At 50.8% G+C, this 21,992-nt stretch overlaps 6 protein-coding genes across 6 annotated transcripts; 3 read left to right on the top strand and 3 right to left on the bottom strand.

The window, feature by feature from the left end:
• Positions 1-6,448: 6,448 nt before the first annotated feature.
• On the top strand, positions 6,449-8,144 carry BDZ83DRAFT_747278 (uncharacterized protein; the record flags this gene model as incomplete). Its single annotated transcript, XM_060513408.1, has 6 exons — positions 6,449-6,637; positions 6,788-7,148; positions 7,228-7,345; positions 7,407-7,477; positions 7,541-7,565; positions 7,637-8,144. The coding sequence occupies 6 exons, from the start codon at positions 6,449-6,451 to the stop codon at positions 8,142-8,144; spliced, it is 1,272 nt and encodes a 423-aa protein (XP_060370550.1).
• Positions 8,145-9,253: 1,109 nt separating this feature from the next.
• BDZ83DRAFT_726351 (uncharacterized protein) lies at positions 9,254-11,693 on the top strand (the record flags this gene model as incomplete). The annotated part of the gene is made up of 6 exons (XM_060512759.1): positions 9,254-9,334; positions 9,935-10,219; positions 10,435-10,524; positions 10,848-11,011; positions 11,041-11,212; positions 11,269-11,693. 5 exons carry the CDS (start codon positions 9,254-9,256, stop codon positions 11,192-11,194), a joined length of 774 nt encoding a protein of 257 aa, XP_060370551.1. The 3' UTR covers positions 11,195-11,212; positions 11,269-11,693.
• On the top strand, positions 10,907-11,693 carry BDZ83DRAFT_601352 (uncharacterized protein). The gene is made up of 2 exons (XM_060507093.1): positions 10,907-11,001; positions 11,058-11,693. The coding sequence occupies exon 2, from the start codon at positions 11,295-11,297 to the stop codon at positions 11,505-11,507; it is 213 nt and encodes a 70-aa protein (XP_060370552.1). The 5' UTR covers positions 10,907-11,001; positions 11,058-11,294; the 3' UTR covers positions 11,508-11,693.
• Positions 11,694-11,696: 3 nt separating this feature from the next.
• BDZ83DRAFT_373406 (uncharacterized protein) lies at positions 11,697-14,712 on the bottom strand. Its single transcript, XM_060502656.1, has 2 exons — positions 13,082-14,712; positions 11,697-13,006 (listed from the first exon to the last, which is right to left on the bottom strand). The coding sequence occupies exons 1-2, from the start codon at positions 14,479-14,481 to the stop codon at positions 11,863-11,865; spliced, it is 2,544 nt and encodes an 847-aa protein (XP_060370553.1). The 5' UTR covers positions 14,482-14,712; the 3' UTR covers positions 11,697-11,862.
• Positions 14,713-16,768: 2,056 nt separating this feature from the next.
• On the bottom strand, positions 16,769-17,536 carry BDZ83DRAFT_715573 (family 61 glycosyl hydrolase; the record flags this gene model as incomplete). Its single annotated transcript, XM_060511760.1, has 1 exon — positions 16,769-17,536. One exon carries the CDS (start codon positions 17,534-17,536, stop codon positions 16,769-16,771), a length of 768 nt encoding a protein of 255 aa, XP_060370554.1.
• Positions 17,537-20,393: 2,857 nt separating this feature from the next.
• On the bottom strand, positions 20,394-21,853 carry BDZ83DRAFT_737425 (neutral protease 2-like protein; the record flags this gene model as incomplete). The annotated part of the gene is made up of 6 exons (XM_060513014.1): positions 20,394-20,480; positions 20,553-20,674; positions 20,724-20,787; positions 20,868-21,132; positions 21,231-21,571; positions 21,628-21,853. The coding sequence occupies 6 exons, from the start codon at positions 21,851-21,853 to the stop codon at positions 20,446-20,448; spliced, it is 1,053 nt and encodes a 350-aa protein (XP_060370555.1). The 3' UTR covers positions 20,394-20,445.
• Between the last annotated feature and the right edge of the window lie 139 nt (positions 21,854-21,992).

The following is a 21,992-nucleotide window of genomic DNA, read 5'->3' on the forward strand; positions in this document are numbered from 1 at the left end:
CAGAGTCTAGAGATTAAGCAAACACTATGTCGAGAAGACAGTCGCAGATGTTAAGTTGCATGCAATTTGCTTCGTTGATATTCGGAAAAACAAATTTTAAGATTAATCTACAGTAATCAAGATAGAAAGATGTGAATATTCTCTTCACAGAATCAAATCCCCTCAATATTTGGACATCCTCCGCGCAAGCAGGAAGTCAGGGGTCAAACATAAGATAGTGCATGATCCTGAGAATGTCCAGTCAACGCTGTGTCTCTAGCATAAGTCAATGGGAGGCCAATGGTCTACTTGGCAGGTAGAACAAGGCAAAGATTAAAACAAAGATCGTGTTACTAACTGAATTGATGCTACTTTCGGTTACTTGAGTCTAAAGGGCAGTTGACTAATTGAAACTGGCAATGCTGTGACAGGTCAGTTAGTTTATGACTACATTGATCCACATCATAGTCATACAATGTGTGCACGAACGGCTGTTACTATGCCGAATTTCGGCATTGCGTAGTAATGTTCGAGTCATTGAGGACGCACTGCTAGCCTGAACATATGGGCAGACATCATTGAAAGGGCTTAAAGCGACTGCAAACTTGGAAGAGTAAAAAGCCTAGTAATCTGAAAACACGAATTCGAATGACACGATTACGCCTTTAGGGGTTGACGTAATAATTTAATGCAACTCTATCGTTAAAACATTACCGTGGGCCTCCCATTTATCGTTATGTGCATCGAGAGAAAGTGTGGCAATTTGATCTGTGACGATGAGTTCTTCATCAAGACATTGTATTCAGTGAAGAGAGACACACTATGTCAGTACAATGAGGCTGTTGACTTTGGAACATATGGACTATGTGTAGGCCCTTCGTGGGATTATTATTCTGTCATGGTCGATCGTCACATCATATCAGGATGTCGTCCGCAATTCCAAGTTTTTCAAGGGTACTTGATCTAATTACCCTTTGTTTCGATAGCTTTATTCGCCTTCATGTTACCTACTTTAGACTGTTAAGAAGTAGTCATATTCTTTACTTTCTTGTTAATTTGACGTCAGTCTGCCTTTCTTTCTCATGGAATACGACTAGCCATCTCTTTGGACTATACGACGGAAGGTAAATGGGGGTCTAATTATAGAGGCCACGGCAGTGTCATCTACTAATACCTTGAACGAGTCTACCGCAGCGTAGGTACATTGAAATATCATTCAGATCCATTGAGTCTTGTACAGAAGCTACTGCGATTCAAGGAGCAGACAATTTGAAATTTGTAAGCTGAAATCACTACTCAATGGCGTCTCGTACCGTCTGTCTTCTCCCTTCCTTCCTAGATGCCTTTATTTCTCCAGAAAATACTTATAGACTCAAAGATACCTCTCATGCAAGGCTCAACGATGGCGGCGGTCAAAAGGAACGTGGAATATCAGCTACGCGAAGGGCCAGCTCAATTGACTTGCCATCTGTGCTGTCAGGGTCTGACAAATGACTGGCACAGTTAAATCAACAAATGGAGACTACAAATGAGTCAGAGTATGTTACTGTTTGCTGTTGGACCCGTCTCAATACCTGAACTAAGAGTCATATGCTGTATCCCGCCTCCTTGGACAATTTGCTTCTGCTTCCAATACTTCCCATGAGCGCCACGTGGCCATTGAAGCTGTTGCACATCTGGCGAATTGCTAATGGCCACCAAAGTTGACTCTAGAAAATCTATCCATCTTGATTCACGGCCAAATTCTTGAATATCTAGATCGCGTGAGCAGCCAACAGAAGCAGCTAGCAGCTTAGCATCGATTTGAAGATCGCCGAGGGGACGTTGGGCTGATCAGATCCTACCCAGCCTCCCAATAACACGTCGTCCTGGTGTATAACCCCGCTTCGCGCGGCCTGCTCCGCTCCGCCACACCACCCTCAACTTGTAGACCCCGGTGCGATATCCCAGGAAATATCACTGGCCCGGATGGTTGCTCTGCAGGTCGTTCAAGAGCCTGGATACTATTGGCGGAACTGCAAGAGCCGCCAGTTGTCATGTTATTTCACGGCTTGGCTTTTCGGAGAGTGGTTGCGTGTTCGTCAATTCATGCGGCACATCAGGTTATTCGTCTCCGAGGTCAAGTTCTTCGTGACGATTGTTGGAATGCTCCCCCATGATCAAGACATTATCAACCACTGCCTCTTCAGACCTCTGCATATGTCGGCAGTGGCCTGTAGCAACAATGCAAGCGCTTTGTTTGTCTGACGGAGGAAAAAAAAAAAGACTCCATTTTCGGCACATGCTGCGCCGCGAGTTGTTTTAATCAAAATTAATCTTGACGGATAACAAAATTACGCTTGCGCTAAATTCTCAGCTCGCCTACGCGTATGACAAGGCAAGCCACCTTGACATGGCTCTTCCCGCCCGGGATGCTGGCTAGGTGGAGAGATGAACGCTAGGCCCCTTCGTGCAACGATATTCTAGAAGACCGCTCGTCAGCGCTCTCGCTCGAGAAGCCATGTGATCTATCCCAATATGTGAAAGGGAGCCCCGAGCGCTTGGCACTTTTTCGAAACCCTAGTCGATCGGTGAAGGCCGTTGTCAGCGATGAAGATTTGAAGCCACAAGACTTTCAGTCCCAAGTAGCTGTCTAGCGCGGCGAGCTTTTCCACGACTGGACGTGAGACCCGTTAGTTATCCCCCCGGGGAGGCTAAGGACGCACACTAGAGAGCATAAGCTCTTTTCTTCCCCCAGGCCGGGAGAATTAGCCTGCCTGTTGAAGCCAAGACGCCGGTTTCCTAGTATGTTTTGTGTGCCTGGAACTTTGGCAATAGCCCGGCTGCGCTTATCGGGTGATGGCATTTCTTTTGGGGAAGCCATCTCCGGCACTTGCGAGGCCCTCGCCATCGCAGCATGTCTGCTCTGTCGTCACCGGGTGATCACAAGGTGACGAGCCACTTTTTCGCCTATCGCCAGACTGTCCAATCCGTATGCGTGCGGCTCGCTACCAGAAATTGAAGAAGAGGTCATGCCTCGGCCGAGGTAAGCGGTAAGCGGCATCGCATTGCTACGTAATTTACGGAAAAGGAGCGTCTGGTTCCCTCTTTTGAGTATTTTCGCGTGGCATCAGAGTTGGTCACCTTTGGCAGTTGGGGGAGACCCGAAGTTCCGCGCGATACCCATCATCTCCGCCGACCAACCCGTACTCCTGGAATCTCGCGACGGCACAAGTTTTCCTAGTAAGAGGATCCACACGTATTCCGCTTAAGCCTGGGCCTTTTCTATTTACCCTTGGGCTTTCACACGTGGATCGTGCAAGTTTCGGCGGTCCTCTTGATCTCTCCCCCCTAAACGACGAGAACTCCTCAATTTTTTCTTTGTTTTTAGTTCGTTACTACTCTGTAATACTGTTGCTATCACCCTATTCTCCTGATTTCTGGGCGCACGTTTGTTGTTGAGAGCACGACCCCATCGGTGTTGCAACAGAAGGTTCCTTGAGCTCCGTTACTTTGCAACGTTGAACCTTTCACGATTCAGTCAAATCAGCGGCCAAGCTCCCCTGGAAACGGCCGAGCATCCCGCATCCGAGGATGGAAGTCCCGCTTTGGGCGGCATGTGGACATTTCTATATAGACCCATATTGAAAATAAAGAGATAATACTACCGCGCGGTCTCACAGCCCAGCAAGGCCTCCGCTGCGGCGTGCGGCGTGCGGCCTGCTGCACCTTTACTCATCACACCCGTCGTCGGAGAGAAAAACCAGGACAGCGTGACAGCGACGTATGGAAAAGGAAAGACGCAAGAAACAAAAAGGAAAATAGCACAAAAACATACGAACAGGAAAACTCCCGACGCTCTTCTCCTCTTTTCCTGAGACTTGGGTTCCCACAAACCCACCGTCGACACATGTCACTGCTCACTACCGCCGTAAATTGTCCGAGTCCCCGCCAAGGCCCAACCGTTGGACATTCGGCCGAATCACGAGGCCGGAAACGTGTCACACAACGGCCAACAGAGGGAGTATTTGGACGGAGACAGAGTCCAGTCTGGAAACCACATCGGGATTGCTTTTTTCGGGGAGGAGATGTTAGAGGGGGAGGCGTCACCAAGTGACACCCACGCCCAAAAAGCGGACGTGGCTCTCAGATCAAGTATAGATCATCCACCTACACTAGGACGTCGCCACGGAAGGGGGATTTTCTGATTGGTGTCCCATTGGCGCGGATTCTGGAACGTCACCAGTCCAGTATTTAGTGACATTCAAAGTGTCAAAAGATGGGATGGTCCTACGGTACACTAACGGGACGGTGACAACCGCGTGCCCGCGATAGGGAGACACAAAGGCTGAAGCGAACAACTCGTGCGACAATGACAGCTCGGGTACTACACGGGACTCGCTTGCAGCGTCGTTACCCGTCAGGCTGAACGAGAACGCCGGAATTCCATTTCTGGAACGACTGGAGCCTCTTGAAAACTTGAAAGAGGGATCACGGTGTCACATTCGACCTTTTGCTCGCTCTCTCAACTTCCCAACCGCTCTTTTCACAGTCACTCCACGTGGCCGCACGGAAGTGTAGAGCCGGGATGTGGGAAAATTGTACCACGTATAGGAGCACTCAGTCACTTCGGACCCCCCAAAGTGCAACCCAAGGTGGGTGAATTACGCCACAGTGCCCCTGTCCCCGAAATCGTGCGCCCAGGCCTATCCATGTCTGTGCTGCTGATGTTGCCATGCCTATGCCGGGTTCGAAGATGCAGTTACGTGCATTTGGGAACACCTAACAGTGGTATCCCACTGGCTGGGCTGCTCGCGGAATATCCGCTTCAGTCGCAAGCAAGAAGAGAGATCTGGGAGGAAAAGAAAGACCCAATCCTCATTGACTTTTCTGCGGCCTCAACGGGGCCGCCCACAGGTGGACACCACACGAAAGAAACGATCTGCCGGGATACAAGAGGTCGGTGGAGAGGGAACGCGAACCGGGACAAGGATGCATGTCTCATCTATATCGTCGCCCATGAGTCGACAGCCCTCCTCGGGGCATCCATGATCGTGGATAGTGTAGAGCGGGGGGCAGATTCCATCGCTGGGCGGACCAAGACTCCAATCTTGGTGACGCCAAGGCTAAGCCGCTTGAAACCACAAGTCAAACAATTCGTACCCATCAGTGCGGTCCAACCCTAACCGTATAGATTCTAGAAGGGAGGTAGGAGGGAGCTAGCAGAGCAACTCCAGGTGTATCGCCAGGCCTCGACATCACAGAAACACTTACAATACCCAGAACCCCTTTGCACAGCCCATCATCTCCTGCTCCCGATACGGCGGACATCTTGACTCGGTGATGTCGTAGGCGATGCTAGTCATGGATACCAACCTGAGAACGACCGGAGTGAACTCTGTTGAATATCCTCTGTCCCTGTAACAGCCCGGTTTCACTCAGTTGCACCGCTGCCTCTATCCGTCTTCCATTTCGTACGGAGTACAGTCTGTGAGTATCGTCGCTGGTCTCGGTCTTCCTCTCCACCATCAGGGCTGGCGAGCCGCCTCTTCCAACTCCCCAGTTGCGCAGCATGCATCCACGGGACGGCGACGCTCACCTGCCCGTCTGGCTCCTCACCCTCCGAAGGGAACACAGGATGGATGCGGGTGCATGTGTGTGTGTGGTTCAGCCCATTGAGCGGACTGCAGGAAGACTCGAGGGAAACCCCCTGCCAGAAAACCACCCGACTGCGCAAAGTATATTTTTGCATGTTTTGGCCGTGATCTCGCACAGCCGTATACATTAAACCAGGAAACACCTCACACATACGGCCAATCAGCCCATGATACTTGTGCGTGTTGGTGGAGCAGAAGCTGCGCACTAGCGTCTGCAACCCCGGCTGTTCATATATTTCCAGGAGTCGCCGCCTTCGCGGGGTCCGCCAAGTCTAGAATCTCGCATGTTGGTGCAAGAACAAACTGGGCAAAGCCTGGCTGGACGCACGATTCCCCTTCCCATCCTTTCCTGTCGCCTCTACTTTCCCCGTCCCTGTTGGTGGACCGTGGATTGAGTGTTTGTGTGTGTAGTGTGTGTTCACTCTCTGGTGTGTGTGCCTCTTCTGCAGCCTCTGCTTATGCCTGGATATTGCCCGTCCCTGATCCTGCGCCGCCCTCCCACTTTCTCCTCATCTCTCTTTTCCTGCAAGCTGACTCTTTTTTGATTAGGCCCAGTCAGTCACACACACTCTTTTTACCTTTTTGACTTTCCCGTTCCCGCGCCTGGTCGCTTTTGCCTTCATTTGGTTCGTCTTTTTGTTTCTACTTCATCCTCGCCTCTCGCCCTTCCATATAGGTACTGTCCCGTGCTGTGTGAGTGTTCGCCTTTCGCACGCCGCCCGCCGCAGCCAGCCCGACGTCCGAACACCACCGCTTCATATCGAGACTACGAACGGCCTCTTCAAACCACGATTCAGAGGTTTGAGGCTTTACGCCCGGCCGAGAATGTAACGATGGACTTCTACTCACGAGCAACAAACGATGGACCCGTACATGCTTTTGTTAACCCTTTCGTCGAATTGAACGCTGGGTTGTGGAGTTTATTTGCTGGTGCGACCGTTTTCCTCGCACTGCGCCTTTGGTGTAAGATCACAAGACGACACGGACTGTGGTACGACGATTATATTCTTGTGATATCTTGGGTGAGTTGCGCCTCCCTCAACCAGCATCACCTAGCACCGTGTGCGCACGATTTTATTATTTGCAATGTCTTCAAAGCACATCTAGTCTCCCCTTCGGATACGTTGGCCTGTCAAGTTAGTTGACGTAGTCTGACTAACCAACCCAACTAGACTCTTTTGCTGGCCAACAACATTTTGATTGTTTACGAATTCGCGACCGGCTATGTGCTCAAGGACTCGTCAGAACAATGGGATGACCGCATGCACATACTCATCAACATCTCATCTTGCGGCACTCTCATCGGACAAGCATGGACCAAGTCAGCTTTCGGCGTCACACTCATCCGAATGAGCAACCAATGGCAGCGATGGATTCTTTATTTCTGTATCGTCACGATGAACGTGTACATGATCGCCAAGGTTGTCGTTCAGTGGGGAAAAGTTTGCGGTAGCAAGAGTTACGAAGGCGACTACCGACTGAATTTCTGCCTCGAGAAGAAATTCCGCGACGACTTCAAGGAGGGCGGAAACGGTGAGTTTTAATTGATGGCAGGCATTTTATGTCTGAATGCTTTCTCATCATGTGGTCTTGGTCTGACTCGAGTGTGCAGTTTACAACATTATCATGGACTTCGTCTTTGCGTGCTTCCCCTGGCTGATCACCCGATCGCTGGAAATGAGACGCGCCGAGAAGGTTGGCCTGTGTATCACGATGAGTTTGGGAATGATGTGAGTTTCAATCATGTTCATGATTTTGATGGTTTTTGGCAAGATGCTAACTCTTACTCAGTGTCGCCATTGTTGCCGCCATCAGAGTCAGCTGGAAAGATGAGGGTAACGGTCGTGATCAGTGGTATATCTGTAAGCCAAGCAACCCAATCTCGATGAAATCTCACACAAATCGCTAATACGATCTGATTACAGGGCGCAATGGCCTGTCCCAAGTCTGGTGAGTAGTATTTTAGGAGCCGAGTTCCGTAGCATCTCCACTCAAAGACGCGTTCGCTAAGATTGCACCAGGTACTCGTCGGAAATTACCGGCACCATCATCGTGCAGTGCATCCCCATTCTGCGCCCAATCCTCAGGGAAATCCACACGTCCCTGACCTCTAAGAGACTAGAGTCTACCGCCGGAGGCCAGAGCACAACCTTCGGAAGCAAGCTCAGCAGTGGCAAGCGGATATCGACAGGCGTGATGCAAAACGACAAGCAAGGAAACGAGCGGATCGCGCTCCGCGAGATCCCCGAGGAGCCCGCCGACGACTCACCGTACTGGAAGCAGGACCCTGCCCGCTCGTCCGACTCGACGACATCGCCGTCCGAGACCGACTTTAAGCCGCGCCCGCCCACCGCACCGCTGCCCGACATGTGGCCGCTATCAGGCAACGAGAGTGCGGATCTCAACGGGTCGCACTCCGGCAAGAGCTTAGATTTCGAGCACGACCCTCACAACATCTCTCATTTGGATGTCGAGCAAGGGCATGTTCAGCAAGGGTTATCGCCGCCACCGCCTCGCAGGTTTCCTTAGCCATGATTAGGAACGAAAAGAAAGAAACGATGTCAAGATTATTTCACAAAAAGGAGGCAGTACCAGACCGAGGACTCAGCCCCATCCGGCAGATGTAATTGGGCACTTCACCTCGACAGAGAGACATCAGACGGCTTCGAGAATTATGAGAACATAGAGAATGAGCGCACCGAGCAACAAAAGAGGCCCCTTCATCACGCCCAACACACCTCACAACCTCCACTTCTCCCCGCCAGCAAACCCGCCATACTGGATGTTTCGTCCATGCGGTGGCTTCAATTGGGGTCCCGGGTTCAAGTCAAGATCCCTCGACCCGACGTTCGACAGCTAGCTACCATACCTCTTTTGTTGCGCAACACGATACGGCTCTTTCTCGCTCACTCATGCACCACGACGATCATCGAGACCGGCGCGGTCTCAACTCATGACAACAACTCACGTCGCTGGGATCTGAAGCATTCCCCAAGGAACATCCTGAAGGGAGAAAACTGGAGTTCACGGAGGGGAGGGTACTTGGGATGTGGGGGAACGCAAATCCGGCGAAAATAAGCCCTTGTATATTACTCGCGTTATTTGGATTGGCAGCGGAAATTGTGTGTATACTTTTAACGATTGGGCATCAAGTCATCTCCAATCAAGTACATAGTTCATCATCATCATCATCATCAACAAGAACAAGTTACATATCTTGCTGGAAACACCTCGTCTTTTTTCCGCCGTCCCATTCAGTGTGATCGCCTCTCTCGTCATTTGGCCCCCTTTTGTTCACCACCCCTCCCCTAAACCGAGGCTGAGCATAACATTGAAACAACGGTCCGGGGGCGATCTCTGGAACGGTGAACCTGGGAACCTAGTCGTGACGCAAACTTGTCAAAAAACGTGACATGCTGCACCCCAGTTGAGCACTTTGCGGTCTTCAGGGTTGCGACCTGTTGTTCTGTGACGAATTTGGCTGTGACATCAAAATCCTCCGATGCTGCGCTCACTCAAAAGAGTTAGTGTGGCAGCTGTCTTGTCAATTAGCCACATGCAACCACACCGAAACTCTGAGTTCAGTGCATGCGACCGTTGGAGAGAAAGGTGCAAGCCGCAATGTCTCAATTGAGAACATGTTCATCTCTAACGATCTTTGGTCCCATCAATTAGCCAAACCTTCAATTGCGATGAAGAAACCTCTGGGCGATTTAGGGGTAGGTAGTGTGACTGGCGTGCATTTGTCTCGCATCGGGCAAGGGGATCGATCACACCGAGAATACCTAAGTACCTAGAGATTCCGGGGTGCTGATCGGCGCCACGCTCATCTGAGTCGATAGCAACGTACCTAGTTGATGAGATCCTCGACACATCTACGGCAGTTGAACGACATGGAAGTCCATTACAACAAGCACCGGAACTCTGGAAACCCGCCATATGCAGCGCGCTGTGATTGACAAATGGCCCGGGTGTCACGATGCCGTCCGACCGGTGCAAGTCAGATAGTATTCTGCAGACAATCCCACCTCGTGGCTAGGCACGAAACTCGAGACAAGGAAACACGAGTAATAACGCGCGGCGATTATGAGAGTGCTCAAGCCTTTTCCCCCGAAGATTGTCATAAGATGTTGCACATCATAGCCACCCCAAGAACCAAACCCGTGGCCTCCCATGTTTGATCGTCTGTATAAGCTTGTTAGAACATCGCGTGCGCGCGGCGTTCAATATGTGATACGCCTTATGTTCCTCATCGCCAGCAAGGGTGTTGGCCGTTCAAAGGGGGATGTGTGGCAGGGCTTGGCTTGAAACTGCGACAGGTGCAAGCGATCCGTGCCCGCGCTGTCCACGCCGCTTCCACGCGGACAGAGTGTCAAGAAGACTTGGACGAACGACGTCTGATGGGTTTCTTTTCGGACGAAGATGGAACGAAAGGACTTGAAAAGAGATACGATATGCTACTCCCACCTTCCCGATGGGCAATGTTCAGGCCGGTTTCAAGACCCCGTGTTGAACGAAAGTCTGGTGTTGCACTGTTGCATGTTCTGTCCGTGGAGAATTACCTGACATTTCACGCGCTAGCCAGAACAGCCTCAATGATGTGGGTAAGAACTTCGAAAAAACCGGAAGATGCACATGTCAATTGGAACGTCCTCGGGGCAAGCGGAATGATTGGTCACTTACTTGGTCCAAGTACTTCGTTTAAACTGCTTGGCCAATTGCCTCGGTTTTCTAGATTCTCTCACTAGTAGCTTAGTGCTAGAACAATAGTCAAAGCTCTCGAATTCTCAGCGATAGAACATGCATACACCTGGTAAAGGTTTTCTTTGCAACTCACCATAGTGCGGGTTCTCGGAGTTGCCAACTGTCAGCCAATGGCTTCGGAAGCCTCAGTCACAAGGAGATTGGTGTAAGTACGCGTCTCCCTTGTCCTAAGCTCAAGCTACTGCTCTGACACAAGGATCCTCCCAGCGCCAACTTTATGGAATATACTTTATCTTTGCCATTGGTCTCAAAAGCTTCAGTCCAGAGATAGCTAGTTCGGCTTTTGCGTAGAGACATGTAAACTCCATACAACCTCCGGACTTCCCATATGACAGTTCCCATTTACACTCAAAATGGCCCACTGTTGCAATTCAATTGATCCGACGATACGTGGACTCGGCCGATCAACAGTTCGCAGTCGCACTCGTTCAGCGGCGGGGGAATGCGGTGAAAATATGGGACTTTTAGATGGACATCACGCCATTCCGGGGAGCTGGAAAGATTGTTGACGGGCAGAATATCATGGTGCCGATTCAGTGCAACGCTGCTACCAAAGTTCAGGGCAGCTTCTATGAAGCTGCATCCGTCCGTTCTTGGCAATTTGCATACTCTCAATCAACTCCTCTAAAAATGTCAGCGGTGCTAAATCCACACACGAAAGGAAAGACATGACTCAACAGCTCGTCAAAGCGTATCTTGAACACTATCCTCTTGCATTATACCGAGTCAACCGACGAGAGCTAAAAAAGGAAGCTAACGCAGACGATCCTAATCATCGGGACGGCCCCAGCGATGGTTCCCACTATCTAGATTAAATCCCCCAAAGTTAAAAGGTGAGCTAGCACGCCCGACTCCATGGTAAGCACGTCAGGCGCTGATAAACTGATAGGGTTCCGGTATTCATGACAATGTCCTATGGGCAGACATTTGCTGGTCATTCTTCTGCCCTCGTTCGCCGGAACTGCCGTCGGCCGCGTCACGGCTCAAACGAACACCAGAACGCGTGTATTATACACACTTTCTTCAGGGTATCATCAACCTGGAAGAATCGCTTTTAGAGTTAGAGTTCGGCTCTTGCCTCGGCACGAGAAACGCAGATTAGCGGGTGGTGTATTGGAATGCTGTTAGGCAAATTTAGCCCCGCTGGATTTCTGGTCTCTCCAACTGAATCCAACCTGGATAAAGAAACCCAAAGTCGAATTTACTTTAACGATTAATAGAGGCATTGTAGTCTTCGATCTCAAACAAAGCTTTGAACGCACTATAATCATGAGTGTCATGTCATAATCGCCGGTGGCATTCGTGATAGACTTTGAGCTTGGATGCAATTCTCGAAGCTTTGAATCTTTTGTGCAGAAAGTAATAACTAAGATGTAAGGTAAAAGTATTTAATATTATGCGTAAGAAGAAGTCGTCCTTGAGCGCCAAACAACATCCGAACTTGATGAGACGAAAAATCAAATAAGACCAATAGAGATAAGTCTTAGTAATACCGCTCCTTTCGAGTTACATCTAGCTTCCTCGTATGTGTTGTCTCCTGGAAGGCTAGCTGAACGTTGCGTTTATCATCAGACTCCGCTCTCACAACCTTCTCCCACACTTTTTCCGAAGTGACGCCAGCTCCAGCATCTGCCAGGTCTTCATCGGATGGAGGCGGCGTCTTGAGTGCGAGTATGATCAAGTCTTGTAAATCTGACCACGGTATCACGCTTAGGACCCGGATGCGCTTTCCACCTGACTTGAACTTGAGAAGTTCCAGCACATATCCGATTCCGACTGATGCAGCATAGAAGGTGATGGTGCCGAGGTAGATAAGCATCATGACCTGAGCAAATTCCAATGTCTTACGTCCTTGACCTGATCCGTATCCGTAGCGTTCCGCAGTGAAATTCATTGGGAAAGTCGTGTTGAGCATTGCCTTGAAATCCGCGAAGCTTGAACTGACCTCGACAGTGTTGCCGTTCCATTTATCTCGATGGTGTGTATTATTGTAATGACTTACTGTATGAATACCGCCTCGGTAGCCGTGTTGTTCGTTCAAGTCGAGATACGTCAGCTGATCCTCAGTCTCGTTCAACTTGACCCGGGTCCTTTGTTCTAGATTGCCTCTCGCTAGGCCCTCCAACAGGTAAACTCCGAAGACTTTGGCAAGGAAAATTTCTGCTGCAGTGTTGTTGGTGCCGTCAACAGGAGCCAAAACGTTCACCGTGGTCCCATTTTGTTCTTGCTTCGAAGAAAAGTTCATGATGATCTGTCCGATACCCGTGGCTCGGGCTGTGTCCGATAAGTTCCATCCTGGGTTGAGATGTCTGAACCAATCCGCATGAAACTTCATGACGCGGACATCGGTGTTGTTGCTGCTGCGGTATATCTTTCGCATACTCTCGTCATCGTTCAGTGACGAATGGAGAGTGTCGCTGACGCCTGGGTCGACTGAGAACTTGGAAGGCGCCCAGCTTGCAAGTAAGCTACAAATATAAACCAAATTTTTCTCCTGCCCAAGAGTGGCATCAGGAACTATTCCATTCATAAATGCAATTGACGTGTTTTCTTTTTCCAAAAAGTAGGTGCTTGCAGCTGAAATGTCGTCGTATTTTGGATCGTCCAGCCAATCCTTCGTGAAACGCCTGGGATTTTCCTGAGACTGGCTACATTCTGGATCGTTGAAGCAATTTAGATCCTTAGATGGAAAATATACTGACTCTACAGTTTTCTGCAAGTGACTCCTGTCGTAAATCGCGCATTTGGACTGCACGAACGGCTGGTACAGCCCAGTTCCATTCCCTGAAGGGGAGGTAATGTTGACGCCTCCCCCAGCTGTAAGTCGGTAGCGAGGCTCGCGAGATATGACACCAACGTCAGAGTTGCGAATGAATTGTTGAAAGAGGCCGACATTAGTCATAAGAAAGTGCGGTGGGGTGGTGCAAAGGGTGGTTGAGGCGACGCTCGATTTCTCATCAGCCTGCGTAAATACCAAATGACGCCTGATTTCTGATGATGTGGCGTGGAACGTGATGTTGTTGGTCAAGTCCGTCGCCGCGTAGTCCCGCACCCAGCTCAAGATCTCAGGGAAACCGCTAGCTGTGCAGTATCTTCTTTGTACTCCTGCAGGTCCCTTGCATTCGGCGGATCTACCAAATGGGGACTCGAACCATGTTTTGTTACGAGTCACCCCATACAATAGAGGGGGCTCAATCTTGCTGAACGCTAAGCTGGTGTCAAACTCGTACCAGCCTAGACTGGGCAGAAGCAAGACGGCAGATGCTGGTCCAACGATAGTCGAGACTATAGTGGCGAAGACTAGGAATGCGGGCAGGAGCATCTCCCAGGGCTTCGAGGTGTCGAGACCTTGGCGTCGGAATGCAGAACTTGTCAGATAGGTGAGATCGCCAACTCGATATCCCCCCGTAAGAAATCCCAACCGAATACCACTTGTGACCAGATGCCGTCGATAAATTGCAAGAGCAACAGCTGACAGTGACGCCACGATGAGAAGTTCGTGTAGTTTAGCCACAAGTTGGAGGATGTTACTGATAACATCGGTGTCCAATCGATAACCGCCAACTACCGGGCCAATTTCTGGATACCAGTAGAATCTGACCGAGCCGATGAGGAGAACCGCTATCGTCACCAATATTGCAGGGAAATGAACGATCCATCCGTTGAGTAAGCGTGACCATTTTGTTCGGGTGATGGGCTTCGATGTCTTTGTCGAGTCTTCTATATTAGACAGCTCGGACCTCGACTTGTATTGGTCCTTGTTGTGAACCGCTTTGAGCCTTGGTTCGTGCTGGTCTCGCGGGTCTGTCCTGACTTTGGCGTAGGCCCAGTCATTCGTTTGTCTGTCGCTCGAGCCCTGGCTGTCTTCATCAATGCTCTTAGATCGACTGGAAAGAAGTGGCCTGTCCCACGGCGTCTCCTCGTCAGTCAGCCGTGAAAAGGCTGAGATCGGCCGAGGCGACATCTCGTATTGGTCGAGCGGGGGAGTGATGATCAGATCAGGAGAGGGTTGATTGTCATGCAGGACCTCTCGTCTCCAAGGCCTGTGTGATATGCTCTGAGGTCGCCACCGCCGCCTAGAATCATCTTCAGGCGAGTCCATCGCATGGATGGTATCTAGAATAGATAAATTTTCTGCAGGCTGGGACGTTGCGAATATTGACAATATAATCGGCGCAAAACCAGAAGGAATGATGAACAAAAACGGGCAGAGTTTGCGTGGTCAGAATACCGAGGCTGCCGGTCATTAATAAGTAGGTACACAACGAGTCGACAAATCTTACTTGCAGTACACTATCTTGTTGTACTTATGGGTAAGTATGCACCCGTCGACCTCAGCTGGAACCCCTCCCTCGAACCGTACTAGTCGAAAATGGATGCAATGTGCAGACGCAGCCTGATTCATTCAAGCCCTGATTTAAATATAGCAAAGACAGGTTTCGCAGCCTCATTGAACCACATAAGATAAGAAACGCCGCTAATTCGAAGAGCTTCTTCGTTACATGCACCGAGCTATCTACTAGACATATCATGTCGTTATGATGAGGTTGTTATTAACCTTATGTCAACATGTAGTTTTTCTCAAGATTGGTCTAGGTTGATACCGAGTCCTTGAAGAATACGAAGTACATTGGAGAGTCTTCGTTCTTGCAAAATTGTGTCGAGGCCGGAAGGAAATTCGACAAGATTTGCCGTCAACAAGAGAAGTTTTTGTAGTATGACGCTGCGAGATGTCATCAAGCTGAAATACCTTCAAGATGAGCCATAGCATTGGTATCGATGCGATCGCCATAAGACTTAACTTGGTCAGGCTATGGAATAAAAGTGTCTGCCTGAAAAGAACATTGAGGACATGACCAATCGCACTCGAGCCGCTCAGTCCCAAGACCCTTGACGGAACGATTGCCTTCGTGGGCAGTGCAGTTAGAGTAACACAAACATATGGTTTAGAAGGGCAAGCTGACATGATAGCCCCCAAAGTGGCTAATTCGTATGCAGTCAGCTTTGTCCTTGCATTACCGTTAGCTGGACGGATGACTACTGGACCAGCCAGGCGGAATCTCGGCTTCCTGTTGGTCTCTTTGGATTGGACGATACGAGGCACTCAAGATCCCGATAAGGCTCGGGGACTCAGGGAGGCGCAGCCTGTTCGGCTTGAGAACATGCATACAACATGTATGAACCCAAGGTAGAAGGACTATCCTCACGTCATCATCAAATCGGTCGCGCACGATCCCAAGAGGATGTTCGATGAAAATTCGGTTGCGCGGCTTCCCAATTGGGGGTCGCTGTTTTACTACTTACTCCAAGAATCCGGGTACAGGCAGACCCTTTCGTTACACTCTATGGCTCTTTGATAAGCTGTGTTGCAAGGATATCTTCGTATCTTTTTTTTACTTCAGATACCTCCTTTTGGGGCGGCCGCATGCGCAGGATGTGGCCGTTGCAAACATTGCAGGGTGCAGCCATCTCATGAGGCTACGGAGTAAACATATTGCCCACGCCAAGGAGAACCGAAGTTCAATTCAAGATCAACGTGTAGAGCACTTCTTGTCTTTGCAGACGAAAAAGTCAAACTTTCAAACTTTCGCTTACTGCCGGTCCGAAACTCTCGCATCGACTCGCATGCCGCAGGTAGCTCAGTGTGCCCTGTGCCTTCATCTTCCTCGTGGCAGTTGTTACTTGCGGTGTCCACCAGATCCCGATTAGACTTCATGACTTGCAGGCGCTTCATAAGCCGGATTGGATCAGCATGCCAAGCTTTTTGGCGGCACTTGCTTGCCAATAACAAGATCTGTATTGAATGGATAGTGAAACCCAACGTGGGAAACTGGGATGAAGTTGTTTGGTGCAGCATTGAATGCGAGGCATGCACACCAAGTTGTTTTTTCCAGGTTTCATGAAAATTGATAGGACGTGTGCCGCCATATATTAGGGGCCGCGATCAAAATCCCGCTAAATTTCTCTGCCGTGTCGTGCCAAGCCGCCAAAATCACAAGTACCGGAATGCCGTGGATGTCAGAACCGCGCGAAAGTTTCACAGAGAGAGGGAGAGATTTTCAGGTGGTGCCTAAGAGCATATCTATTCATGCGTCCAAAGACGGGTATATACACTGACGATGCTTTGTTTAACGGGTTGCCTCCAGCCGAAGCTCATCCGCTCGATCAAAGTGCCGAGGGACGATCGTCGAGGCTAACTGATGTACAGTGAATCAGAAACAAAACTGTCCGAACAACCATGCAAGTGCAGGTTATTGGCGAACTTTGAAGCATTCTCTCCAAAATGCTCGACTTCCCCTTGATCAACATGACAGGCCTGCCGTCTGTCTTTGCAGTGATGTTTACATTGGAGTCTTTCATACCATGATTTCCGCACAACATGGAACCATTTAGTCAACGATGAAGAGGTCGCGGGCGTGGTTGCGGCGCTTCTTGGAGCTGTACAGAGCAGGCCCAGGGATAGGGTAGCTAGTAGCACCGCTGTAGATGTCAAAGAGAACACCCTTGTCGTTGGCAGTGTACAGGCTGGTACCAGCAGTGCCGGAGGGCGTGGCGGAACCGCTGCCAGTGATCTCGAGGTTGATGCACTGGGGGTAGAACTGGGCACCGTTGGCCTGACCAGCGCTGTGGAGGGCAATGATCTCGTGGCGGAGAACGTAGTTGCCGGGGGCAATGTCGCTGGGGATAGCAATGTCCCACTTGAGGCCGTTGCTGATGAGCTCGTCGGCGGCCCAGCTGCTGCCGGTCAGACCCTTCTCGGCGATCTTGAAGAACTTGAGGTCGGCCTTGGTGGCGCTGGAGCAGTCTCCGGAGCACTTGGCTAGGTAGTCGATGAGAGGACCTTTGTGAGACTCAGGCCAAGTGTTCCACTTGACGGTGACTGTCTCTCCGGCGGCGACCGTGACGCTGGTCTTTCCGGGGGTAGCGGACTTGTGGCAGATGATGTCGGCCTGGCCGGCGGCGTCGGGGGCAACGAAGCCGAGATCCTGCTGCTGAGCAGCCCAGCCGGGGACATCAGGGGCGGGGTTCTGGTAGGGGGCAGAGGTAGGGTTGTAGTTGTCGATGGTCTTGCCGCCGGCGGTGATGGTCTCAACGTAGCCGTGGGCAGAGACGGCGGTGGCGCCGACCAGAGCAGTGAGGAAAGCCTTGGTGTACATCTTGAATGGTTGTGGGGGTTGTTTGTCAAAAACCAGGTGGATGAAGCGGTGAAAGAACGGATGAAAAGCTCACAGAGCAAAGAATGAATTGGGTCAAAGAAGGGGAGGCGCTGGAGAGCAATGCGGGTGAAGTGAAGGACGAAGTGGGAAGCTTGGATGAGAGAAAGGAGAGAGAAGCTGGATTCGAGGCGTTTCTTATACTTACGTCTAACACCTATTTGCCCAGACAATTTCAGATGATGGGCATCCCACATCGTGGAGCAGTGGCCCGACATCCCGTCAAGGGGGACGAGGGGGTGGACAAACAAGCCCGTAGCTCCATGTCACTCGATGAAAGCCCGTGTTCAGCAAGATCCCAGTAAACATACTAAACCAGACCTCCAACAGACGGCAGAAGTCTCAGGGGATGTCCAAAATCTCAGTGTTCCCTTACAGAGAGCCTCGCTTTTGAGCTCTAGTTCTCAGTTTGCCCCGCGAATTGTTGATATCACTATCGAGAAGCTCAGTAAGAAGCCTCCCGCTTCTTTGTTACTCGACAGGCGCCCGAGCCCTTGGCTGCCGAGCCCCAGCTTCTTCCATTTGGCTCAAACAAGTCTTTCTCCTGTAAAAGGAAAGCTGAGGTCTTGGCGATAACGAACAACGGAGAACACCCCCCCGTACGCGTGGGCTCGGGCCACTGAAGTTGGCCGCCAAAACATTGGACGGACCACAAAGGCGGAGCGCCGGCGACTGGCCACATGGATGACAGATCAATCTATTTCGCACGGGGGCGGTGGGTAACAAAGTCTCGGCGGGATCGGCGGTCACATCGGGGACGGGGCTCGTGGTTGGGTGAGTCGTCGGAACAGGAACGCGGACGACCGTATTGGTGGGAGCGAGACAGCTCACGGGTCTGATTCTGAGCCTGGGCCATTCTGACAGACCTGGGCGGCAGTCGGGATCATCTACCGGGAGTCCGCATGGGCAGTCCCCCGACGCTTCAAGTTGAACGTTCGACCAACGCCTGGTGCTCGCGGCGGCCCCGACCAGCGGCAATCGAAACTAAAGGAGGCGCCGCATCTATACTTCAAAAGCTTGGCTTAATTCATTTGTTGGTGTCGCATGCTGTCGTGGCACCAACGTCTCGACCGCTTGTTTGTAGTTGCTGGTGCTGGTTGTATTGTTCTCAAAACATGCACTTGACACTCTACTGTGGACTCGACGAGTCTCAGTTGATATTTTATCGAGCCGTCAAGTAGATTTGGCGCAAGACTTGGTAATGAAGTGGTAGCAGAAATTCCAATGTGACTGGAGGTCCGGGGGCACCCGATTTGATCGGTAGTTGCTTGCATGACGCATGAGACGGTCCCGGGTCTTAGTGATGGATATGGTTGTCTCGTCGCGGAGCACTGCTCCGTTTAGGCCTTTTGTGATGATTAATGGGCAAGTCGAAAACCCGAGTCAACAGAATTGGAATCCTCAAGATTTGTCGCGTTCACGGCCATCTCCCCGCAGCTCATTGCAACGGTGTGGCGTTCATGGGCCTCGTCATCAGCTTTCAGACAACTCGAACCGAGTGCTGACGGGTCATGAAACACGGAAAAGACAGGCCTCTCCCTGGTAGCAGAGTCCAACCGACCGACGGGAGAGCACAACTTTAATTAATCTTAATTCTTGGCGCTGCTCTTTATAGGCCCGAGCTCTACCTTTTCTGTCCGAGGATCCTGGGAGAAATCCACGTTGCGCAATCAATTCGGATGCAAGCGAGCAAGGAACAAAATGTCCAGCCCCAATGCTGATGAAAAGGGATGAAACTAAAGCGACCGAAAGAAGAAAAGGAGTCTTGCAGTGTGGTGACGTGACGACAGAGTTCATTCCAACTCTTATGCTTAAAATTTTGATCATGGAGATTTATGAAGTAGAATTTAATTTTCTGTCAGTGTGGTTCTTGTGGAGTTCACAGCGAGAGTTCCACTGTGGACGTCCGCTACCTACTCGAATCCATAAGTTGTCGATGGACCCAAAGAACGCTCCTCGACATTATTTGTAACAAAAGAAAGGCACCGTGACTCGCGAAGCTTGTCATCTGAGGCTGTTCACATTTTGGCAGTATTCGTACTTCGCCGACCTCGGGTCTTCTAGAATCCCGGTGACTCCCTGGTAGGGAATTTGATTGGCACACCAGATGTCCATTGGTTGTGGACTCAACTGGCTGAGCCCTTCACAAGCGACAAGCCAGTTCTTCCAAGTTCCAACACGGGGATCCCATCATGCTATTTATCGTTTACAGCAAGCTGCTCCAACGAACCACTCTTCCCAATACTTATTGAAGTAGTGCCGAGAACTGACTCGAATTCCAATGTCACCCCATGACCCCCTTGCGCAATATCCCAAGCTAGAAAGTTCTCACGATGTTTACCCCAAAGCAGCCTCGCTTCACTCATCCTGAAATTGATGCAGTCGCATTCTCATTCACCGAAGCCAGGACAATAGTACTTAGTCGGCAATTGGAATCGGGCCACCACGGAGCTTCCTTGTTAAGGCTGAATTGAGGTCGGAAGACGAGGCATTCTCAAAACGCCAAGAACATGGCTCAATACCAAGTCCGGAATTCGGTTCCGTCTAGGGGCTCAGATGCCGGGTTTGCGTAATAGTATCTTCTCGACGCTAGCCTACATATCACAAAAACAGTGCCGGAATATTCAATGGTTAAAGTATTCAACTCGCTTATCTCCACACGATGCACCACAGTACACATGTAGTAAAGACCGACAAGAACGCCCTCTGGCCTGAGACAAAACCGCACGTCCTAGGTCGAGGAACAGTTTCCAAAATCCATCAAAGAAAACTCCCACTTTGCTTTGTTGTGCCTGTCTCGGTTGAGGTCGGCATTACAAGATCCCGTTTCATCGCTAAAAGTAGCGAAGCACTTAGCAGCCAGCGTAGATGGACTGAGCGAAGAGGGCTAAAGAGGAACATTAGCATTTCATCAAGCTAAAGCTAATAAAGCCAGTCGAGACATAGAACTGAGACTTACTGTAAGTGTCAGCGTGGTTGAGGTTCTGAGCAGCCGTCAAGCTGCGGACGAAGTTGTATCCGTAGCCGTTGTAGTCAGAGGTGCCCTTGATCTGGGTCAGGTGCGTCATCTCGTGAACGATACTATGGCGGTCAGCATCACATTCGATTTTCTAGAGACATAAAGACTTACGTAGTCTGTTGGTCCTGAGCATGGCAAGTTGAAGAGGCCGCAGACATGGTGAAGAAGGTGGGGCCTGTCGCAGGTAGGGTTTCGTTAGATCTTGATTGACTGACGAGAATCACGAGACGGGCTTGAACAGAGCAAGAAACTTACAGTTAACCATGTAGGATTGAGACGGAAGAGTGTATGCGATGACGTTGCTGGAGCAGGCGCCGTAAACATCGCTGCAGTACTGGCGAGAGACACCAGAAGTAGTGCTACCGCACTCCGAGACAATTCTGCCAAAGACGGCCGCAACAGTGTTGCGGGTAGCAGTGGTAGAGGACTTGAAGTACTCAGTCATGCGGGCAGCCGGACCAGAGGCAGCAGCTGAGGACGCGGCAACGGCAAGGGAGCGGCAGCGGGTGATAGCGTTGACCTATTCCGGCAAGTTAGTTCGGGTCAGATCCGGGCCAGAAGTGGAACCCGGCACGGAGCTGGTCCGTGCATCGATCGGAGCATGGATGAGTGACTTACAGTGGCAGTGCGGCGGGTGCCAGTGCAGTCGGCCTGTACGGCCGTGCGCTTCTCAATGAAGGCGATGCGAACAGAGGCAGCCTCCTCACCGTCAACCTCGGTCTTGATGCTGTTGCTGCTGAAGGGAACAGCGCCAGCAATCTCGGTCGAGTCGGCATCGGCATAGAGGAAGGAGCCTTGAGTGACGATCTCAACGGCGCCGCCGGTGCTAAGGTCGTGGAGCTCGGCAGCATCGAACTCAACCTCAACGGTCTCGCCAGCAGCGATGGTCTGGAAAGCTTTCTCGGTCAGGCCGGCGGTGGCAATCTGAAGGCGGATGCCATCAAAGTCGATTTTGTTGCCTATCATGTATTGAGTCAGCGAAAGTCCAGCCTTAGATCATGGGCACAAGACTGACCGGCAGCAAAAACTTCAACCTTCTCAACGGGGGCCTTGTCAAGGAAGGTGCCGGTCTTGAACAGCTTGATGGCAGAGTCACCAGTGTTGGTAAGGGCAGCCTTGACACCGGAGTTGCCAACAGCCTCAAGCTTGACGTCAAGTGGGGACGTGTCGCGCTTAGCCATATCAACGTTGACGGCGCTGGCCAAGGTGGCCAGCAGAGAAATAGCAATGGAGAACTTCATGGTTGATGCAAGAACCGGGAGAGCAAGAGCAGAGGTTGTCAATGAGGATGGAGCTGCGGATGGTGAGACAAGGTAACCATCTTAGATTGAAGGTCGAGTCGCCTCTCTTTATAGTGATTTCCTCGACTTCATCTTTGGT

The sequence above is a fragment of the Colletotrichum acutatum genome (genome assembly GCF_030867785.1).
Source record: "Colletotrichum acutatum strain CBS 112980 chromosome Unknown BDZ83scaffold_6, whole genome shotgun sequence".
Lineage (NCBI taxonomy): Eukaryota > Fungi > Ascomycota > Sordariomycetes > Glomerellales > Glomerellaceae > Colletotrichum > Colletotrichum acutatum.